The sequence below is a fragment of the Onychomys torridus genome, chromosome 21, assembly GCF_903995425.1.
Source record: "Onychomys torridus chromosome 21, mOncTor1.1, whole genome shotgun sequence".
NCBI lineage: Eukaryota > Metazoa > Chordata > Mammalia > Rodentia > Cricetidae > Onychomys > Onychomys torridus.
In genome coordinates, this window is record NC_050463.1 from 18,019,541 (window position 1) to 18,041,506 (window position 21,966).

The 21,966-nt window shown below is 40.0% G+C and overlaps 1 protein-coding gene across 1 annotated transcript in view; it reads left to right on the top strand.

Annotated features, from left to right (window-relative positions):
* The window catches only part of Srbd1 (S1 RNA binding domain 1), a 175,764-nt gene that overhangs the window by 86,234 nt on the left and 67,564 nt on the right, over positions 1-21,966 (top strand). Inside the window, exons 15-16 of the mRNA XM_036170842.1 lie at positions 8,213-8,304; positions 12,903-12,985. Coding sequence (XP_036026735.1) covers positions 8,213-8,304; positions 12,903-12,985 — 175 coding nt within the window. The remainder of the gene's footprint in view (positions 1-8,212; positions 8,305-12,902; positions 12,986-21,966) is intronic.

Below are 21,966 nucleotides of genomic sequence, written 5' to 3' on the forward strand. Positions count from 1 at the left end.
AATTGATGGTGCTGTTTTGGGGGGCTTAGGAAGCATGACCTTACTGAAGGAAGTGTATCAATAAAGGTGGGCTTTGAGGTTTAAAGCCCATGTCCCATTTCCAATGCACACTGCTTTCTGCTTGTGGTTTAAGATGTGAGCCCTCAGTTTCCTGCTTCTCCTGCTGAGCCTTCATTTGGCTGTAATGAACCTTCACCTTGAAACCATACGCCCAAGGAAGCCTTTTCTTGTATAAGTTGCCTTGGTTGAGGTGTTTTATCACAGCATTAGAAAACTACTATGCTTAATAAAACCAAAACTGCGTACCCAGGACCAGTAGCACCAGCATTGCCAATGAACTTGTTAGCAGTACAAATTCTCAGTTTCTGTGGAGCAGAAACTCTGAGGGTAGGGTCCAGCCACCTGCGTTGAAGCAAGACTTCCAGCTGGTTCTGATGCCGGCAGCAGTTTGAGATTGCTACTCTAGAATCTAGAGAAGTTGACTGGAGATGTGGGTAGGGTATTGTCTAGTTTGTGTGCATTCCGTCTACCCTGTTCCTATAACTACAAAAGGTTTATATTAAGGGCTGTTCTAGTAGTCTTAAAGGAAATTACAGGGCAATGTGAGTAAAAATAAACTTCTTTCATGTTCTTGATATGTTCCCCCAAGAAGCTTTATGGCTGTAGTGTTTGTGTACCATATGTTAGTCAATTTCTGTGCTTTAGGCTTGCCTGAGTTAGTGAACATAGCATAAACAGGTTCATTTGCCATAACAACAGTGGAAGTTTAGATCCTTGAAAGGAATTACTTCTCCTAAATATTTACACAGTGCAGTGTAGCAGAGCTAGAAGTGTGCAGTGATGCTGGCAAAGTGAAGATCTGGATATTGATAAAGAGTAAGTGGAGCAGCTGCCTGGACGGAACTGTCATCCTCTCCTCCTTCACTCTGCAGCGGCATTTCAAAATCCACACTTACAGAGAGGTTTGAGCTTGGAGAGATCTCATACATGGCTGTGCTTTGAGGATTCTTTTCAGCACTGGCTGGGTAGCCAGCAGGAATTCTGATGGAGGAGACTGCTGTGGCAGAAGGTAGAATTTGTACTTAGAATTCTGCTCTCGCGGGGCTTGGGAAAGTTGATGTGTGACCTCTCTGAAAGGAGGCTTAGGTTCCTTTTGTGGGGAAGTAGAAGTGTAGTATGGGATAAAACAGCTTGAAAAGAGAGGAGCAAAGGAGGTGTGGGAGCCAGAGCATGGAAATAGTAAATTCAGGTCATTTGTCTGTGGAATCCTGGTTGTGAACAGTTCGGTTAGGAAAGTGTTAAAGGGTGTGGTACAAACCATTGTTGCCTCTGAAACTTGATTAACTACAAGTGGAAGGTCTGGGTTATTACTGCTGGCTCTGCCTTTCTCTCTCACTTTCTATCTCTCTTTTACAGTGCCCTCTGCTCTGTGTGCTTTATTGTTCAGACATGTCTCGGCCGCAGCCCAGGCTGCCTCCTCCTCACTCTTGATTGCCCACCCAGCCTCCCCAGTGCTGAGACTGCCTGTGTCTCCTCTCGCTCCAGCTGACTGTGGGTCTCTCCCAGTCGTTTGCTTAGGGTTTGCTTTACTGTTCTAGCCAGACCGTTAACTGCTCCGCCATGCCTGTGAGGGGTTATTTTACCAAGGGTAGCCTCTGGGCTTGCACCACACTTTACAGTGGGTAGCCTACCCTGCGCTTGGGTCCTGGACTACATAGAAGCCGGCTGGGCACGTATACCCATCCTTCTCTGCCTCCAGACTGCTGGTAGAGTGCAACAGACGGCTCAGGCGGCTTCCAGTTCCTGCTGCCAGGACTTACACCTTCGTGAGGGGCTTGTACCCCAAACTGAGAACCAGAAAAGCTTTTTAGCTGCTTTTGACAGGGTGTTTTTATCACAGCAACAAACAAATTAACCAAGACATATATATTTAAGATTGAAAAATAGAGTGAATGAAGCAGATTTACCCTCAGTTAGAAACATTTGATTGCCATTCTCAATGAATATCCAGATTCATCTCTAAATTAAAATCTAATCAGAATAAGAAAATGCAGCTGATCTTTTATTATGAGCAGGTATAAACTGAGTACATATGAATTTATCGTTTTAGAGTTAACTATAAATCAGGAGTGTCATCATACTTTTGGGTGTGGTGAGGACTTGCATGTAGGATGCATGTTTTCAGGTCACAAAGTATTGCTCAAGAACATTTGACTGATAGTTAGAGCATCCTCAAGCCTTCAGAGCTTCCTGCCCTCTGATTTTTGTATGGTGTCTGTGATGACCCTGGAGCTGTGTCGTTCTGCTGTAGTTTCTCCACAGATAACTGAGCTAAGCTGCTTTTCCTGTACCACATTCAGCAGGCAGGACCTGTGCTTACCTGTGGCTGGCCTTGTGGCTTGCTTAGTGGTGTCATGTACTTTTTTATGACAATTTCATGCTAGCTCATACATAGGTGGGGGTTGGGGTGAAATATTTTTTGAAAGGAAAGATGATGAAGGTGTGGGAGAAAGAATTGCTATACTTACTGTGGAAGGTATGCAGGAGAAACAGAAGCACTTTGTGTTTCTGCTCTCCATCTGCAACTGCTGGTACCTCAGAGGAGGCTCTCAACTTAGCAATAGGGACCAGCTCTCCACCTCCTTAGTCTTTCAATTTGACAGTTTGCTTCCCTAGAATGGCACTTGAAGGTCTGTCCCTTGTGGTATCAGTCTTCGACCCACGAACAGCAGTAGATGTAAGTGTGATGCTCAGTGCATTGTGAGACGTCGCTGTAGTTCAGTGTGTGAACAGAAAGAAGCCTGTGAGGCTGTACAGGAGATTCTTTGCTTGAACGCAGGGCTTTTGTTGGTTTGTTTGATTCTTTTAAAGAATAGATTTTATTTTTATTCATGTGTGTTGGTGTAGTGTCTATACCATGCAGAGGTGCCTGTGAAGCCAGAAGAGGACATCAAATCCCCTGGAGCTAGAGTTAGAGAGCATTGTGAGCTGTCTGATGTTCTACCCGCTGAACCATGTCTCCAAGCCCTACAGAGACAGTCTCATGTGGCATAGACAGGGCTCCAGTTCACCATGCTGACAAGGCCAACCTTCAACTCCTGTGTCTCTTGTATCCACCTCTCAAGTGTTGGGATGACAGGCTTGAGCACAGTGCCCAGCTTTTTTAATTTATTTAAGTTATTTTGGGGCTATTTTGTTTGTGAATAGCATGAGAAGATTGATGGCTGGTGCTATGAGGCACTTCAAACTACAAATTCAAGTTCTGTTTGGTCCGTGTTAATGTTGAGCTGCCCTTCTTAGGCTTCTTTTTGCCTAGAAAGTGTTCTTTTCATTCCCTGTGCTGTGAGACACTGCAGGACAATTAGTCAGGGGAACTCGGTTCTATTGAAATTGCTGTGTAGGCAGTTGATAGGATTTCCATCTTCGGGAGTACATGGAGGTCTAATGAGTGGTATTCTCTAAATTCACCCAGACTCACTGTGGGGCCTGCATGGTAACTGACCATTGCTAATGTTGCTCTCAGGAAAAGGATCATTGTTGGAAATACTGCTAAGACTTTTCTCCGGTGGTATTTGAAGAGTTGCTCCTGGCTTGCCTACCACCAGATGGTGCTAGTGTTACACACCTAAAGACAAAAGCAGCTGTGCTGGTGAAATGTGGAGATGAGGTGTCTGTTCTTTCTTGTTCTACCCTTAGTGCTTTCTTCGTACACTGTCCTTCCTGGGATGCTTCTGAATGGATCCCATGTTTAATACTGTAATCAGCGAGTGGGTTGAGCCTCGGTGATGACAAAGGATGGGAACTTGTCCTTCCTGTAAAAGTTGGCTTGCTGCATTTGCTTCCCATTTGGCCTGTGTGTCAAACTGACACCATGAGTTTTCTGCTCAGTGACCCTCATTTTATGCAGCCATTAAAATACTATGTTTATGATCATCCAAAGCTTATGTTCAGAGGTCATTACCAACAAAATATGTCTATCCAGATTTAAGTTGAAATAGAATATTTTAAAATTTGGTTACATTTCAAAATATTAGCCATTCCTTATCAGTTAGCAATTATACTTAAAATTTAAGCTTTTTAAAAATTACAAATAAATATTACTTGGCTATTGCAGAAAATAAAAGGAATAATTTCTGTTTAGATACTATTCACATGGTACATGACTTTTTTCTTTTTGTTTATACATCTCTTTAAAGCTCAACTTTTTATGGCCGTATAGGTTTTTTTTGGTTTTTTTTTTGTTGTTGTTGTTGTTTTTTTGGAGCTGAGGATCGAACTCAGGGCCTTGCGCTTGCCAAGCAAGTGCTCTACTACTGAGCTAAATCCCCAACCCTATGGCCGTATAGTTTTATTGTCAGTTTTTCATTTAATTATCATGAATATTTTACTGAAGTCAAAATCTTTTAGATAATAATTTTGATTGACAATGTAATTTTCTATTCATTGAACCCTTTAAATTATAGATATTTTGATTTTCATTTATTTTTGGTCACTTCTGGACTGTGAACAGTGCTATTAATTTTTTGTGTTTCTTAGTTTATTTTGTATGAATTCTAAAAATATAATTGCTAAATCAAGAAGAAGAAGGGATAGTTGTTGTAACTTTTGCTCGTTTTTATTTTATCACCAAGCTTTATAGTTAATTGTCCTTACCAATGTTTGAGTTTTTCCCCACCATCTTCCTGATCATGAGCAGATTGCCTCTGTTTTTGTTGTTGTTGTTGTTGTTTGGGTTTTGAGATGGGGTCTCCCCACACAGCCTAGACTGACTTGTGATCTTCCTGCCTTAGCCTCCCCTGTGGTGAAGTTACAGGTGTATACTACCATGCCCAGCTAAGTAACTCTCTGAAATGGTAAGCCCCTCTAAGTAAAGGAGCTTGGCTGTATGTCTTAAGCATTAAATTCTAGAGCCTGTTTGTGGAGCTTGAGTTTGGGGTTTATTACCTGCCCTTAAAATATAACCACTATCCATTCCTACTTCATAATAGACTACCTCATGGCCAGAGCAAGGGATCACTATGTTGTTAGTGTTTTTTTTTGTTTTTTTTTTTAAGGGATAGTAATAAAATAAATAAAATAGAATATAGTTAAGATAATAAAAGCTAACACAGTGGAGTTGGACCAGACAGACAAACAGCAGGAAAAGGTCCCCAGAGAAGGCACAGAATCAGAGACCTAGTGCTTCCGAGGACTGAGATTCATGTGCTCATTCAGTTTCTCTATGAATGTTTCCAGTTTTGGAAGAACTGCATTTAGAAAAAGTGTTTTGAAGACTTGAGTGCAATTGAAGCTTTTCAGCGTAGCAGAGGTGTGATATGTATATTTTAAGTAGACAAAAAGGAGCCACAGTCTTAGAAGCACTAAAGAGACATGGTCTGTATTGTTAGAGGAATCATGCCCTGGATGACTTCTTTTTAAAAAATCTCAGTAACTACATTTTTATTTAAGTAAATTACTTTTGAATTAAATTCTTCCACTAATGTAAGGAAGCAAGTAATTTATTTGAAAATCAGAGGAAACAGCAAAGCTATTTTCACATTTGGAAAATGGGGAAGAGATTCACGCTGAAGCTTGGTGTAGCCTTTCAAATGAATATGAAAACTGTTAGTAACTTCAGGAAAAACTAACAACCAACCTTTTCTTATGAAGCAGATCTCACTTCAAAGAAGAAAGCACAAGGCACCACACTTTCTTCACAATCTGAGTCACTAGGACAAGTGTTCACAAGACTTTCTCAACATACAGTCTGCTGTGTCAGAGCTGAGAGATTTTTCAATTCTGAAATTGAAGTATCTCTTTAAGAAAAGAATCAGCTGTTGATTTATGGTGTATCTTATATAAACAATATCATTGACTTTTACTTGAGGAATTAAAAAATACAGTATTTTTACTTAGAGAGTTTGGGGAGAATTTTTTTTAGTGAATTGAATGTAATTGTTTTTATATTGTAAGTGTTTGACATTTTAGGTTATAAAGGTGCGGCTTGACTTTTTTTTTTTTTTTTTAAATATAAAAAGACACAGAAGATCCCAAAATAGTGTTTAGGTAAAAATATTTTTTAAATTACCTATTTAATTTTAGAGAACCAGCATACTAGCATGCGGATTGAGGGAAATGGAACTCCATGTTGGTTTCAAAATATGCCTTTGTATATTACAAGCTCAAGATGTCAAATATCTCCATTTATGTGTTTGTCTTAGCTGTATACTTCGAAGGACCTTCCTAATACTGTGAGATTCTTAAAGTATTAGCTCATTTGCAACTTTCTTACCTAAAATTCTTTCAAATAATAAGTTTTGGTTACTCCTGTTGGCTTTATGGTCAGCTATATAAACTAATCAGATTGCTGTGATACTGAGGCTGGTTTATACTGGAAAGGAATTCACTTTTTAAATAGAATTCTCAATACATCCTTACACATGATGCTTTTACAAAGTTCAATGTTGTTCTCTTCATATTTCTGAATTTTACAATCCACTGGGATAATTCCCTGAAGTTGACTGGGAGACTTCCATTAAACAGAACATGCCTGATAAATCTGACATGCATTACACTGAGTGTCTGCACTTGACCTCGAAACAGGAATGAAAAAGTGGGAAGGGGCGTTATAGTTTTGTTCTTAGCAAGTTCTTGTGGAGAAATGGTCACCAGTCTGGTTTGTTTTGATTTTAGACACATACACATCTTAGGTCCATGTATGTTTTATATTGGAGTAATCAGTGTTGAGGTTTATCTGTTCATCTAGATTATTTAGCATTCTGACCCATAAATTAGTATTTGACTATTTATTGGGCCCATACTATTCAGTAAGTATGGCATATGAAATTTTTACATTTTTGTATTGATTTAATATTAATGTTAATCTAAAATCTTTGGGTGCAATGTGTCACATCTGTTTTGTATTCCTCTGTTTAAAAGAAGTGGCAGTATGGAATTTGGGAGAATATTTATTATCTGAGTGTTTTTCTTTGCAACAGTTTCCCCTAAGTTTATTGAGAATTATAACCTCCAAGAGACAGTGAATCACTTGGCAAATTCTCAAGCACCCAGCTACTGAAAGCCACAGTTAATTAAAATTTTAATTTATCATTTAAGTTCCCTTCACTTAAATAGCTATAACTTTGGAAATTTCTGGAAATAATGTAAAGTACATTTGTGGAAAGATTTTTTAAAATATTATTTCCTTTTAATAATGGGTACAGGCTGCATTTCATTGATTGATAAATTTTTTTAGAAAGGACTTCATTAGGTTAGTGTTGGTTGTATTGAAACGGTGCTTTCCATAGCTGGTTACTGGATAGTGTTCTCCTGGGAGTTTCATAACCCTTTTGGAGATGATGGATTTCCTTAAATAAGCAGTGAAAGCACCAACCCATGTTCCTAGGGCATGGTATGCAGAAACACAAGCATTTCACATGTAGTTTCAAATAAGCCCACTTCTCACTCTGTGGCCATTCAGAAGCTGGGTAGGAAAGCGCTGTACTGAAGCTGAAGTTCCACACACACTGAGATCCTTCAGTCCATGGGGTTTACATTTTTAGATTGTATTTATTATTTTTGTGAGAACATGCAGGCATGTGTGCCTTGGCTCGCTGGTGAAGGACAGAGGACAGTTTTCAGAGGCCAGTTCTCTGCTTCCACTTCCTTTCTCGGTGAGTTCTGCCATTGAATTCATTGAACTCAGGTTAGTCGTCAAGCTTGGTGACATGCTTTTATCTGCTGACCCATTTCACCAGCCTGTGTTTCCTTCGCTTCATTTATTTAATGTTGCGTTTTGTCCTCGATCATTACATAGTAGAAGATGAGGATAATCTAGATCCTATGTTGGAGGGGAAAGCACAATTTTCTTTTAGATTAAACTTGGTCTCAAATTAAGGAATTTCATGATCTTGGACATACTTTAGATTCTAAAGAAACAAATTCTTTTCTCTTTGGGTCCTAGGTGAAGATGTGGGGGGTATGAGATCTTAGGGACCTGTTGTTAGGAAAGTGGGTCTTAGGTGAGGCGCTGGCGGAACTGTGCTGTCATGTTAATGAGAGCAGTGCAGTCCTTTAGCAGTTCCTCAGTTGTGGTGGTCCAGAGCTCACACTTGGGGACAGGCGGTTAGGGTACAAACCCAGTCCAGTTGTTCATCAGCTGGAACCGTGAACACATTGCCTCTGGCCAGATGGAACATTTGAAAAATAATGTTTCCACTTTCTATCTTTTCAGTATTGTCAGTGAAGCAGGGGCCTCCATCTACAGTGTCAGCCCTGAAGCCAACAAAGAGATGCCCGGACTGGACCCCAACCTGAGAAGTGCAGGTGAGTAGCCATGTTCCATCACATGGCATGGGATTATGATAGTCTGGATTTGCATATGTGACCAACTAAATATTTTACATACCATGAAAATGTAAAAGGTATGCCACATGTATAAGACTTGGTGCATTCGCATGCATTATACTAAACGAGGAATTATGAAAAAACATGAGGAAGAGTACTCTTATGCTTTTAGCTACCTCTCAGTACTCTAGAATTAATGAACACTTAACACAAAAGTCTTATTAGAATTAAATGTCAGAGTCAATAATAAGGGAAATAGAATTATTATAAAATAATTATTATAGCATTTTCTTGGCAGTAAGTAGCATAAACATTAAAAATGCAATGCCAGTGTATAAACATACATAGACTTTTGTTTTATTGCTAAATGCTTGGCAACTGAATATTCTCTCTTGGCCTCTGATTGAGGCTGTCATGGTAATGCATTGCCTTAAAAAGTGTGCCTTTCTTTTATTTGTTCTTGATTGCTTTGATGTCTAGGACGTGGAATAGTTAAAATTTTGTAATTGGACATTAAAATACTTTGAGACTGAGAAAGTAATTGTTATAAATAAAGTTTTAGAATAGTAGTTTGCTATGTATTGGGGGATAGCTATGCTATTTTCTTAAAAATTAATATTTTAATTTTTGTCCTTAAATATTTTCACTGGCTTTAGGGTTGTTTTTTGTTTGTTTTTTTGTTTTTTTGTTTGTTTGTTTTTAACTCTATACCTGGAAATATTTTTGCTTTGATCCAAAACTTTAAAAAAATTTCTTTGGCCGGGCGGTGGTGGCGCACGCCTTTAATCCCAGCACTCGGGAGGCAGAGCCAGGTGGATCTCTGTGAGTTCGAGGTCAGCCTGGGCTACCAAGTGAGATCCAGGAAAGGCACAAAGCTACACAGAGAAACTCTGTCTCGAAAAACAAAACAAAAACAAACAAACAAACAAAAATTCTTATTTTAAATCTGAAAGACCCTGTTGCTTCTTTTAGATAATTGTTGAAATGAGACAGTTCCATGAGTAAACTATCTTCTCAAATCGTGCTTCTTCTGTGATGGCTCCCTATCACAGTAGCTCCGCCTTCTTCCCATGCACTCACTTGCTGCTTGCCTTAGAACAGTGCCAGTGATGACCATGGTAGCACTGGGAATAGTCATCAGTGTGGAAACTGCTGATTCTCATCTCTCTTACTCAGTGTGCAGGAACATCAAATGTGGTGCTTTACCAGGATTATTCTTCCCATTTTGCAAAAGGAGAAATTAAGGCTTAAAGAGGGTATACATTTTGTGAGTGTGCTTGTAATATTTATATGTAGAATTTCTGAATAAATGATAGTTTCTTTATTTCAGGAAAAGGTAAAAGAGCTCTCCAAGTTGGCTTTATCTTCCAACAGAGTGTTAGAAAGAATACTTTTGTCACAATTTCTGGGAGGATATAGTCCCTTGGGCCTTCCCCCTGCTAAAGAAACTACTGTTTCTTGCTAAGTACTGGCCCATGCAGGTGCACAGGTGTGCTGGAATTAGAGTGAAGCCAGATTACAGTGTCCAACAATGCCCTCTGCAGAGAGGGCTAGAAGAAGACAGTGCTCTGCCTACTCCTATTACTCTGGTGTCAGAGCATACCTAGCTGTGTCTTCAGTTGTAACGGACTGCAGGTACACCTTTTATCTCAGCCTGCATCTATGCGGAAAGTGATGAGATTTAATTTATTGTCAGGATACTCAAGTCCTCAAAGTTTGTCCATGAGGAAAACAGTCAAAGAAGCTTGGAGTCTCCAGTCTTGGTTCTTAGGACCAACTTCTTTTTTGAGCCTTATTTTTGTCCAACATCTTGCTGATCCCTGGTAATTTGTGCCCAGGATGGTTTCTTATTTCATTTCAGATCTCAGCACCTAGGTGTGGACTTTACCTTTATCCTCTTTTTTACTTTAGATATAATTTCTCCCCAGATGAATGTGACTGAAGTTTGATGCCTGGCATGGCAATGTTGGTAGATGATTGAACCTTAGAGAATTGGGGCCTAGTCCTGGGTTGATTCAAAAAGCTATCACCTTCAGAATGGGCAAACACTAGTCTTCTAAGTGGGTGCATTTTTGTAAGAGTACATTCATAAATGCCACATCATGTTCTTTGCCCCTTCAGCATGAGATGTTTTTTCTCTTTCCTCATATCATAATCCATTCAGTCCTCACCAGAAGCCAAATAGATGAGGCAAATCAATTAGGCTTTCTAACTCTACAACTGTGAATTGAATTTGAATGGCCCTTGTTTTAAAATTAATGACCCAATGTCGGGTATTTTGTTATAGCAACTGAAAACAGACTGATATAAATCCTCTATAATTTTGCTGTGTATAACAGAATTATAACATTTTATAAGCATTAAAAGGTATCTGAAATAACTTTCATAATGACATCCTTATCGGCTTATTGAAAACAGTTGTTCTTGTATTAAATGTGTGTGTCCCCTACAGTAAATACATTGCACATAGGAAATGTTAACATTGAATTGATAGAACTAGTAGATTTCTGAGTTAATACAGGAGAGTGAATATTGCCTTCATTTTTTTCCTTACTTCTGAAATTCTTAAAAAAAAAAAAAAAAAAGACAGACACATGAACAAATAAAAACAAGGGCTAAAAGAATGAGACAAGAGAGCAGCAGCAAGTTTTGAAACCTGCAGCCTGACAGATGAGGCATAAGTGAGCCAACCAGCTCCAACCAAGTGGAATCTTAAGATATCATAATAGAACCCACACAGTCAGCTAACCAGAAGATTGTGGCACACCTACTGATTCAGGCATTGCTGTGGAGCACTTGGGAAGTACGTTGGGGAGGGTAAAGGGGAGGTCTAAAGGAAGAGGGTTGGTTGAAAGTCTGTTTTAAAAAGTGATGAAAGCTGGGCGGTGGTGGCGCACACCTTTAATCCCAGCACTCAGGAAGTGGAGGCAGGCAGATCTCTGTGAGTTCGAGGCCAGCCTGGGGTACACAGTGAGTTCTAGGAAAGGTTCCAAAGCCACACAGAGAAACCCTGTCTCAAAAAACCAAACCAAAACAAAAAAGCCCCCCAAACCAAAAAGTGATGAGACAGTTTAAACATAGAAGTCCTACTTGATTTGGCAGTTCTTTTCCTAGGTATGGGCTCAAGCATGGAAAAGAAGACTTCAAGCAAGTACTTGCACACCAGCGCTCACCAGAACTCACCACGATAGTCAAAGGCTGCAGACAGTCCCAATGTCGACTAGCAGATGACTGCATAGAGAAAATACCATATTCTTTTAGCAGAATAACAGTAGTAGGTTTTCCCCCAAGGCCCATGACCTACCTAGTCTCAGGTTCTTAGCTACTTCAGCAGTGTCAGGTGTGAGTGACAGGTTCCATCTCATGGAACGGACTTTCAATTGAATCATAAAGTGACTGCTTACTCCTATAACACTTGTGCCACTATCACACCAGTACGTCTTGTAGTCACATCACTGTTTCAGGTAGCAGTGTTTGAAGCTGAAAGATATTGATTATAACCTTTCTCCTCTAGTAGCATGCAAGGGTGCCTTCAAATACCATGAACACTAGTCAGTAGAGAGCAAGCTTTTAGTTAGACACCAGCTGGACTTCTCCATGTTAGATGACATATTTAACATATTGTTTTCAGCAATAGGGCCTGAGGTTGTAGAGAGTAGCCAATAGCTTTGGCAATAGCCTGCGATGTTTGGAGTGTCCATGGGGCCCCTTTGGCCAATGATTCAACAAGATGTAATCCCATTCTTGGCACTGGAGGTTACACTTGGTGACAAAAGATATCTTGGCACATTGTCTCCTCTATTATTTGGTAACTCCATTTAGATTCCTTTCTTATATGTAAGCAATAGGTTTCCATACATCCAGGTTTCTTTATCATGAATTGTGATGGTGTGGATTAGAGCCAGTAGTTAGATTCCAGAACAGACTCTGTATACCCTGCAGTCATATTTAAATCACCCAAGTGTATTTACTAGCCAGCATAACATGATTGTCTTTTTATAACATTTTAACTTCCATTTATTATTACTAGTGTGCTCTTAATAAGAATATTAGATATGTCTATTGGTAACAATGCAAGATTATTTGGAGCAAATTCTTTAAAGCAAGAAGCACTCCACCTATGCTTTATTTAAAGAATGAAAAGATAATTGTGTGAGAATAGGAGAAAAATATTTTATTTTTCTGAATCTGTAGTCTTTTCTGTGTGTCTTAATAATGCCTGGGAGTCTTAGCCAGGTGTGGTGGCTCATGTCCATAATCCCAGTATTTAGGAGGCTGAGGCAGGAGGATTATCATGGCCACAAAGTAAGTCCCAGGCTAGCCAAGGTCACAGAAGGAGACCTTGTCTCAAAAATAATAAATAATGCCTGTGGTCCTGGTGATATAATTAGGTCTGAAATATTACATTCATTCCTTTTTGCATAGAAAAAAGAGAGAACTTTGAAATTTAATTAAATTGGAGGTGGGCACTAGAGGGATAGGATTAAGTGTTTGTATCATGAGGAACTAACCTAAGTAATTATCTGAGTACGCTTTTCACATTAAGTCATACTTGTTTTCTGATTCTGTTTTTTCAGTTTCCATAGCAAGACGTGTTCAAGATCCATTAGCTGAGCTAGTGAAAATTGAGCCGAAGCACATTGGAGTTGGAATGTACCAGGTAAAGCAATATGGATCATTTAATTTTTGAAATCCACCAATACAAAGAGCATGTTTAAACCTGGCATTGTGTTTAACCATTACTTGGAAGTAGATTTTCATTTTCAAAAGTTATACAGTTGATAGGAAGGTAGTTAAAAGTTGCAGCTATCAGGAAAAGAGAGAATACTTGTTTTTCTTGTCTTAATTATTTTTAAATTAATTTAAAGGTTTAAAAAATTAGCTGTAGTCAGATTTAAAGACTTTGAAAACACTAGGCCAGGCATGGTGGTGTAAAAACATTACAACTAGGTACTTGATTTGGAGAGCTGGTCTTTTCAACTCTGTTCTAAAAATGGAGGGAGTGTGGGCCATTTGGCTGTGTGCTCTTTGTTTAAACCAGAATGAACTCGTGCTTGTTTCTGGCCTCCCGGGAGAAGTCTCTGGTATTTTCTGTGACCTTTTCTACATTCATTTCTGTTTGGTCGTTAGTAGTTTTCAGGTTTGACCAAGAATAGTCTAAAGTCCTCTAGCTGTTGCTTCAATGTCATCATTGTGGTTTTAGTAGATATTGTGTTTTCAATTCCTGAAGTTTCATGTATGCACCGAAGGATTGAGGACAGCTGTAAACCTTGGCCAGTTGGAGCCACGGTGACATAAGAATGGTATAGAGAGCTTACGTATATGGAAGCCAGCAGACTCATGTCAAAGTATTCTCCTTTTTGTTGAAATTCTTTCCTAAACTGTTCGTGTGATATGTGCTTGAACTCCTAGACTCAGGAGGCTGAGGCAGGAAGAGTCCTTGAGTTTATAAGTTCAAACCCTGCCTGGCCGATGTGCAAGTATTTCCCCCACTCTAATTTTCATGGATTTGAGTGGTGCTACATTATATTTCTTTTCTACAGAAGGGTTATAGTCTGTCATGAACTACCAGAAATGGGAGAAACTCTAGAAATCACCCAGCTCCACCCTATTCTGTAACAATATGCCACAGCCAAAATGCTGTGCCCCAGAATCACACCGTGGCAAGGTTTGGATTGGCATGTCACATACCCTGAGATTCCACTGAGAGTAGTAGCATTTTATGCTAGCTGGCACTAGAGCTAACTATGTTCCTGTGCTTTTATTGTTGATTCGGTTGAGAGATGTCTTTGAGATTCGTTATACACTGGGATATGTCTGTATGCATTTCCAGAGAGGACTAATAAGGGAGAAAGGTGTGTTGTTTTTGTGGGTGACACCACCTAATAGATTTAGAGTATAGCGGAATGAACAGAGAAAGGAGGGGGAGGCCAGACAGCACAGGCATGTTTCTCCATGAGGCGGGCCATGTTACTCCACCATTCTCTCCCTGTCATGATGTACTGAAAGTTCGGAAACCTTGAGCCAAATAAATCTTTCCTTAAATATAGTTTTGCTCAGGTATTTTTCACAGTGATAAAAGTTTGACTACCAAAAGATGTTTAACTGGACTTGTTTATTTTGAGACAATAGTCATTAAGGGATCACTAGAAATACTTGGTATCTAGAGAGTGTTTTGTAACATATGCAGATGAAGTTTTGGAACATCGCAAGGTCATAGGAAAGAAATCTTTCAGATTTATGGAACCCAGGGAGCCTACCAAGTCTTTGACATTAAAGCTGCCTTTAGTCATTAGTAGAGGACTAGCCCAGGCTGGAATTCAGAAGTAGTCTTTAGTGAGTTTATTCCAACAGCCCTGAGAAGTCACAGGAGAGTTTTAATCAAGGTAATGTCGTGGTTTTTATTTTTAACCATTGACTTGTTGAGTCTGGTGAGAATAAATGAAAGCAGACAAGGAAAAGCAGGGAGGCTAATTAAAGTAGCTGTTAACTGGCCACGTGAGAGTGCTTGGACAGCACGGATGGCAGTGACCATGGGAAGGAGTCTGTGTTGTAGGGACTGCTTGCAGTAGGGAGAGGAATTGCCAAGGAGTGTTTAGAGTTGTTTTGCTGGGTGTTTTATGCCTTGGTAGAGACCCTTTATGGAAAAAGATCATTGGTTCCACCTTGAACATTGGTTTGAGATGTCTAAGAGAAGTAGCCATGCTAATTCAGAGTGCACATAGTTTAACAAATAACGAGAGTGATTGAGGTGCTAGACAGAACCACTGTGTTCTTTAACTGCACTACCACACCCCAGAGTATCCACACCCCACATTCCTTGAGATAGCAGGAAAGATATATGCATGTGAGTCTGTACCCAGGGAAATGCATATTGCTGTGAGTAGCCACAAAAATAAGAAGGAGTCCCATCAGTAGGTAGAACTCAGGAATTTCTGAAAGATATTAAGCACGAATAATAGTATAATTATATAATAATTATAATAATAGCATATTATAAATAATAGTATAATAATAATAATAATAATAATAATAATAATAATAATAATAGAAAAAGCCTGCTGAAACTATAGCCCAGAACACATACAAGTCATTTGTTAACACAAAAGCTTGAAACCAGATGATGTGTTAGGGAAATTATTTGCCATAAATTTATATGTATTGTATGAATCTAAAGAGCCTGTCCGTAGCATATCACCATTAAAAGTTCAGGCTTTTGAGCCACATAAACTTGCAAGTGCCTATTAGTCCAGGTACTGGAGTGATTAGTAAGAGCTCAGAACTCCTCTAAGTACCATAGCAAGGCCCGGTCTCAACTACAACAACAAAACTCACACTTTTAAGGAAGATTTATTAACATGAGGACTCACTCTTGATGTGATGTTTTCAAGTTACACAGAGTTGGTAATACAGCAGTATACTGGGTTTCAAAATGCAGCTGTGAACTTCTGTGGAAGAAGAAGACAATACCTGGGAGGCTGGATATGATGAGAGCGTTTCAAATTGTCTGTAATGAATATGTATTTTACTGTAAAATACATATGTGCATTTCTATATCCTAGCCTATGGACCACGTAATGTTAAGTCTTCAGGCAATGTATTTTCAGTACAATTACAGTAGGCCTGACTTCCTTTTCAGTTGGGTGCACTTTGTGATTTGGATGGAATTTCATCCTGATTTAAAACACAAGAACAGCCAGATAAACATTGCTGACTGAGAAAATGAAAGGTGCTCACAGAAGTTAGACGAACTAGCAGAAACTACAGTGTTACTCCAATGGAGACTGAAATGCTTTTGCTTTAACGGCAGCACTCCACTTCTTGTCTGAGAAAATGAGGAGGGTTGATTTTAAAACACATGCCTGTCATTATTTCTGCAGAGCAAGGCAGCCAGTGTGGTCGAATGACAACATATCCTTGATTGACCCCTAAAGACTTTGCTGGAAAGTGGCTTGGTGCTGCTCCCAAGAAAACACTCCCAGGCGAGAGAGAGCATGATGACGCATGGCTGCCTCGGTTGGGCTCTGTGGGATGTGGGGAATGATGGCTTAACTTGGCCTTGTCATACCCTGAGTTTAAGTTTAAATAAGTTGAACTTACTGGTTCTGATTTCTTCTTGGGACTGTGTTCTTGCACTTTCCCACTCATTAGCACTTGCTTTGGCCAAGTGTCTGACCAGCGGAGTAGCAAGGACTCAGAACAGCCCTCTTTCCTCTTCTTGCCCTCCTGTTAGACCATTCAGTGATGTTACAGATGAAATCGTTGTGCAAACCATCCTTAGGCCTCACTCCTGAGGATGGGCAAGAGTCACTGTAAAAGGAAAGGCACCTTGCCATGGCACCACACGTCTTTTTGGTAAACCTTCACAGGTAGCAGTTTGCATGTTCTCTTCTCCCCCTCTGGGATCAATTCTGGGTACAAACAAATGAATCCAAACAAAACAGGCAGCTCATCACGGAAAAAGAACTCCAGCACTTCCAGGTAACCTGCAGAGCTGCTAGGTGTGATTTTGTTTAGGTCTATAGAGGTAAGGCTTCTCTTCTTTTTGGTGTCATTTGCTTAGCTATTTTAAAACACATTTGAACTGCTGAGTAATGTGTTACTATAGAGTGAGACTCCTCTGAGTCTACCCAGAGTTACCTGGATGACTTGCTTAGATCTTCACTGTCATCATTATTAGCACTGACACTAAAGCAAAGGAGAACACTTCCCAAACACTGTGCTGAGTGGTTTGTATCAGCTTGATGCAAATCTAGAGTTATCGCAGTTTCTTCAGCTGAGAAAATGCCTCACTCGGACAAGACTGTAGGCAAGTGTTCTTGATTAATAATTGATAGAGGAGGGCCCAGCTTACTGAGGCGGGCCACTCCTGGGCGGGCAGGTGGTCCTGAGTTCTAAAGAGAGCAGGCTGAGTATACATATGAGGAGCAAGCCAGTAAGCAGCACTCTTCCACGGTTTCTGCTTCAGGTCCTGCCTCCAGGTTCCTGCCTCGGCTTCCCCTAACAACAGACTGTACCTCTGAACCAAATAAATGCTCTTATCCCCAAGTTGCTTTCGGTCATGGCCTCTGTCCTAGCAGTAGAAACCTAACTAAGATAGACACATAGGTAGTGTCCTGCAGTCTTTCGGTCATGGCCTCTGTCCTAGCAGTAGAAACCTAACTAAGATAGACACATAGACACATAGGTAGTGTCCTGCAGTCTCGTCCCTTGACTAAGCAGGACACGGCTGACCTGCTTACAAAGATACAAAAGACATTTAAAAGAGCTTAGTCAGAGCTTTCTCCACTTGTGACTTAACTGAATGTGAAGGACTAAATGACCTTGACAAACAGTGTGAGCCAAGCTCATATATTATGATTTGTTCATTATTACTCAAAATTTTAGTTTTAAAAATTAGCTCCTGGGGCAGGAGAGATGGCTTAGTGGTTAAGATGGCTGCTCTTCCAGAGGTCCTGAGTTTAGTTCCCAGCAACCACATGGTGGCTCACAACCATCTATAGTGGGAGCTGATGTCCTCTTCTGGCATAAAGTCGAACATGCAGATAGAGCGGTCGTATACATAAAAATTACCTCCTGAGTAATTTTCTTATACCTGGGTAAAGTAAGCTTCCTACACTGAAATATTAGCTTCAGTTTTTTTTTTTCAGGCAATGTATGCATACCTAAGTACCCTGGTGTAAAGTGTTAGTAGTATTTGAATAACCTCTTACAAATAATACTTTGAGTTAACAGTAACATATCTAATTTCCTTTATCTGGTATTTGCTTGCCCTTTGCGTGTCATTAACTTTGGTAGTAAACCACACTTATGCCAGTTTCTACTTTTGACTTTTATATATTAACATTTAAATCCGTTATGAGTTATAAAACTTTAAGATATTTTCAGTGTTTAAAAACTAGTTAATATGAATATTGAAAAAAGTCACATTATATTAAAACGTGACTATAAAGTGAAAGATTAAACTACACCAGAATCTAAAATGTTCTCTGGGTCAGAAAACAATTTGAGAGGCCACATACAGGGAGAACAGTGACAGTCCTGTCCACTCCTTGTAGGCGTGTAGAGAGGTGCAGCCGAGTGCTGCTGCCAGAAGTGCAGGGCCGAGAAAAGTCCCTCGTGCTGGTGCAAGGGGTCGGGCACAAGGAGCTCCTTGAGACACTATTACAGGCCTGTGTCCTTTGTCTGGAAAATGGAAAGAGAAACTAGTATAGTGTACGGACACTGGTGTTGTATGCTGTCAAATGACCCAGTGAGATACTGGGATATAAGAGAGAGAGAGAGAGAGAGAGAGAGAGCGCGAGAGAGCGAGCCAGCAGTGGAGTGCACAGCAGTGTACAGATGACAGGAATCTAAGATGTAACAAACAGCACTGTCCATTTCTGGCTAGCTGTGCATAAAAATAAAAGGACAGGCACAGGAGCTTAAGCCTATAGCTTCTTTGAATGAAGCGTGGAGGGGGAAGCAGGGATCTGGACAGGCACACCAGGAGGGTGTGCATGGTCTCTCTTCCACTGTGTTGTACTCTAGAACATTTGTTAAGTGTTTCATACTATTAAAAATATGTAGAAAAATTGAGTCAAATGCTAAACATGCCTTAACTTGGCAACTTGACTTTCAGTCTGTTTTTAATTTCTCATACATGAGAGAGTTAAAAGGATTTTTAAAATATATAATCAGAAAAGTAATCTTCATTTTTCAGTGAAAAATGAAAAAATTTATTATCATAGATTGTATTTGTTTTCATAATGCTAATATAGATGTTTTTCTTTGAGACCTAATCATCTTGTACAAAATTCAATAGTCTTTAGTGCTTGCTTTGATACTGTCTTGAGAAAATGTTCTTCTCATAAGCACCATCTTCTGTGAATTTTGTGATTAAACATCATTTCTTTTGCTTCTTTGGTAACTTGTAGAGATGTCACCCAGTTAAGATTCTAGCATTCATTTACTGGGCCACTGATGTTCTTCAGAGTGATGCCCTATCTGACTGCTCTTCTATACTGTGAGCTTTATAGCACTACCCCTTTCTCTTACTCTGAATGGTCTGAACTAGAAATGTTAAGGTTGAGCAGGAAATCTTTAAAAAGAAAACTAATGACAAATAACCCAATTCATACCATGCTCCTCAGAGATTTGGTTTTGCTTGGTCTGGGTTGGGCCTCACATGGCAACATTGTGACTCTGGTATCCAGGCCCTGTGGGATCCCCAGAAGGTGCTCAGGATTGCCATAGAGTTGGTTTAAAGTGCACATTCTTGTGTCCTTTCAAGACCTATAGGATAGGAAGTGTGGGAGGAGGAAGAGCCGTACAGCCTGCTTTGTGGGCTTAGGTTTAGGAGCCCTGGTCGGTCTCTCATGCTTTTAGTTTTGGATGGGGTGTAACCTGTGGAGGCCTTGTTCAAATGCAGACTCTGGTTCACTGGGGTTGGGGTGGGCAATGAGATTCTGTGTTTCCAATAAAGCACCCAGATTATAGCAAGACACCCTGCTCAAATCCTCCCAGGCCCCACCCGAGTGCTGCCGAGTCAGAACAGGATTTTCCTAAGACTTCTAGTGCCTTGACTGTACATTAGGATGTCTGTAATGTAGCAGGGTAATTGGGAATTCTCGTCAGGTAAGCCAAGCATTGGAGGAAGCAAACAGTAATATTATATGAACCAGCACAAGAAATAAGTGGGATACTAACTTAAGATACACCTTCATGGTCCTTGTTGAAAATGGAAGGAGGGAGAGATGAGAAGGCTTTATTGAGGAGTATTTTATGTTCAAATTAAGGAAGACTTTGTGGTGCACAGATAACAGTAGTGTACTGTACACTTTGGACAGAAGCAAGGGGTCTGGCTGCTTTTACCATAAAGAACTGATGTTTGAAAAGACAGCTATAGTTAACCTGATGAAGCATTGACAATACATACATTTATCAGGCATCCTCTAGTACCTCGTTAATATGTACATTTTTATGTATTGGCAAATAAGTTTTCAAAATATAAGGTTAACATAAAGAAACTTCAATGCTGACTATAACAAGAATAGTTGGACTCGTATTAGAGGAAGAAATCAGCAGTGAATTCAGGACTGAATGGGAAATGAATATGATAGAGACACGTCTACAGATCTTTAAAGGTCAGAACTAGAAGGACTTGGAGGAGGGAGAAGCTGGGGATAAAGGAGGAGAAACCGGAGTATGTGAGGAGACGCATCCAAGAAGGCAGAGCCTGAGCAAGGAAATGGACATGAAGAGTTTGAAAGCTCATGGTTGTGGCTCATGAGAGGCGTTGAACCCAGGACCTCCCACATGCCAGGCAAGTGTTCTACTATCCACAGCCACTTGTACGCACACAGGTGTGCATACGTGTGCACACAAGATACATTTTATCAAACTCCATTCAGGCAAATATATCCTCTTGTTTTCCTTTAGTCTTACATTTTGACCCTTAAAAGTTTTCATTTCTTTCTGTTCATTTTACAGGTTATTTCATCTCTTTGATTGTAGAGGTCTACTTCTGTAGCTTGAACCATTTCCCATCAGAATGTTGACTGCCAGAGAGGGGAGTGGCGGGGGGATTGTGCATGTACATGCATGCAGGTGCTTCAACCATAGCATTTTCCTTTCGAGTATTGATACTCATTTCATTGATAATTATGGTAAACTCTTTAAGATGACATGATTTTAATATTTCATAAATAGCCTTCCCATCTCACACCCCATTTTAGTAAGTTATATTGGGCATATCCCTTTTTTAGAGTCTTATTTGTTAAGACCTTAATGACCTGGAGATGTTTTGTCTCATTCACATATGGTCTACACTGATTTTGAGCTTTGCTGTTTTTTCCCCACAGAAGATTTCAAGCCTTTGGATTTAGTTCATAGTAAGTGGCTGGCCTTGCAAAAGCTTTGTTTACATGCCTCTAAATGTGATTTGTCCTAAAGCTGAGGTAGTGACATGAATAACTAATGCCACATTTTGTTTTATCTCTTTGTCATTATAGTATTTCATGTTCTGTACATGGAGGCAGTACTAATTAACCTTTTAAGAAAGCAATTCTTTCTTTACTAAATCTGCCATTTACCCCGTAACCTGGGGTCATAAAATGTCTTCTTAAGGTGTTTTATAGCATTGTTTCCCTATGGTGAATTTCAGTTAAAATCAGAGGAAGCCCTGAGTGTGTGAAGTCCTGAGTGAATGTGTGTTGTTGACATGAGCCAGCCATGTCTCCAACCCCAGCCTCAGACCCATGGGGAAATGGCAAAGCCATCCCTTGGAGTGAAGCACAGAGGAAAATGGCAAACCTTCCCTTCTGGTTCATGTGTGGATGTTGATAGTGTATGCAGAAAATGTCCACCATAGCTTCCAGATGTTTACAGATTGAAGACTGCTCTACAACAGTCTGCCCCTACCAGGATTAGACAACCCTGCCCCCTTGATCCAGCTGTGTGCTGTAAACCCTGCTCCTGGCTGTCTGTAATAGCCACCCTCTCACTCAGCTGTGTGCAGTAGTCTCGCCTCTGTTCACCTCCATATAATAAACGCGCAAGCTTCTGGGATGCCAAGGCTTCGCCACCAGAGAACCCAGACCACCTCTTCCCAGCTTTTCTGTTCTCTGTGTCAGTCACTCTGTCTTCTCTTCATTCCATCAT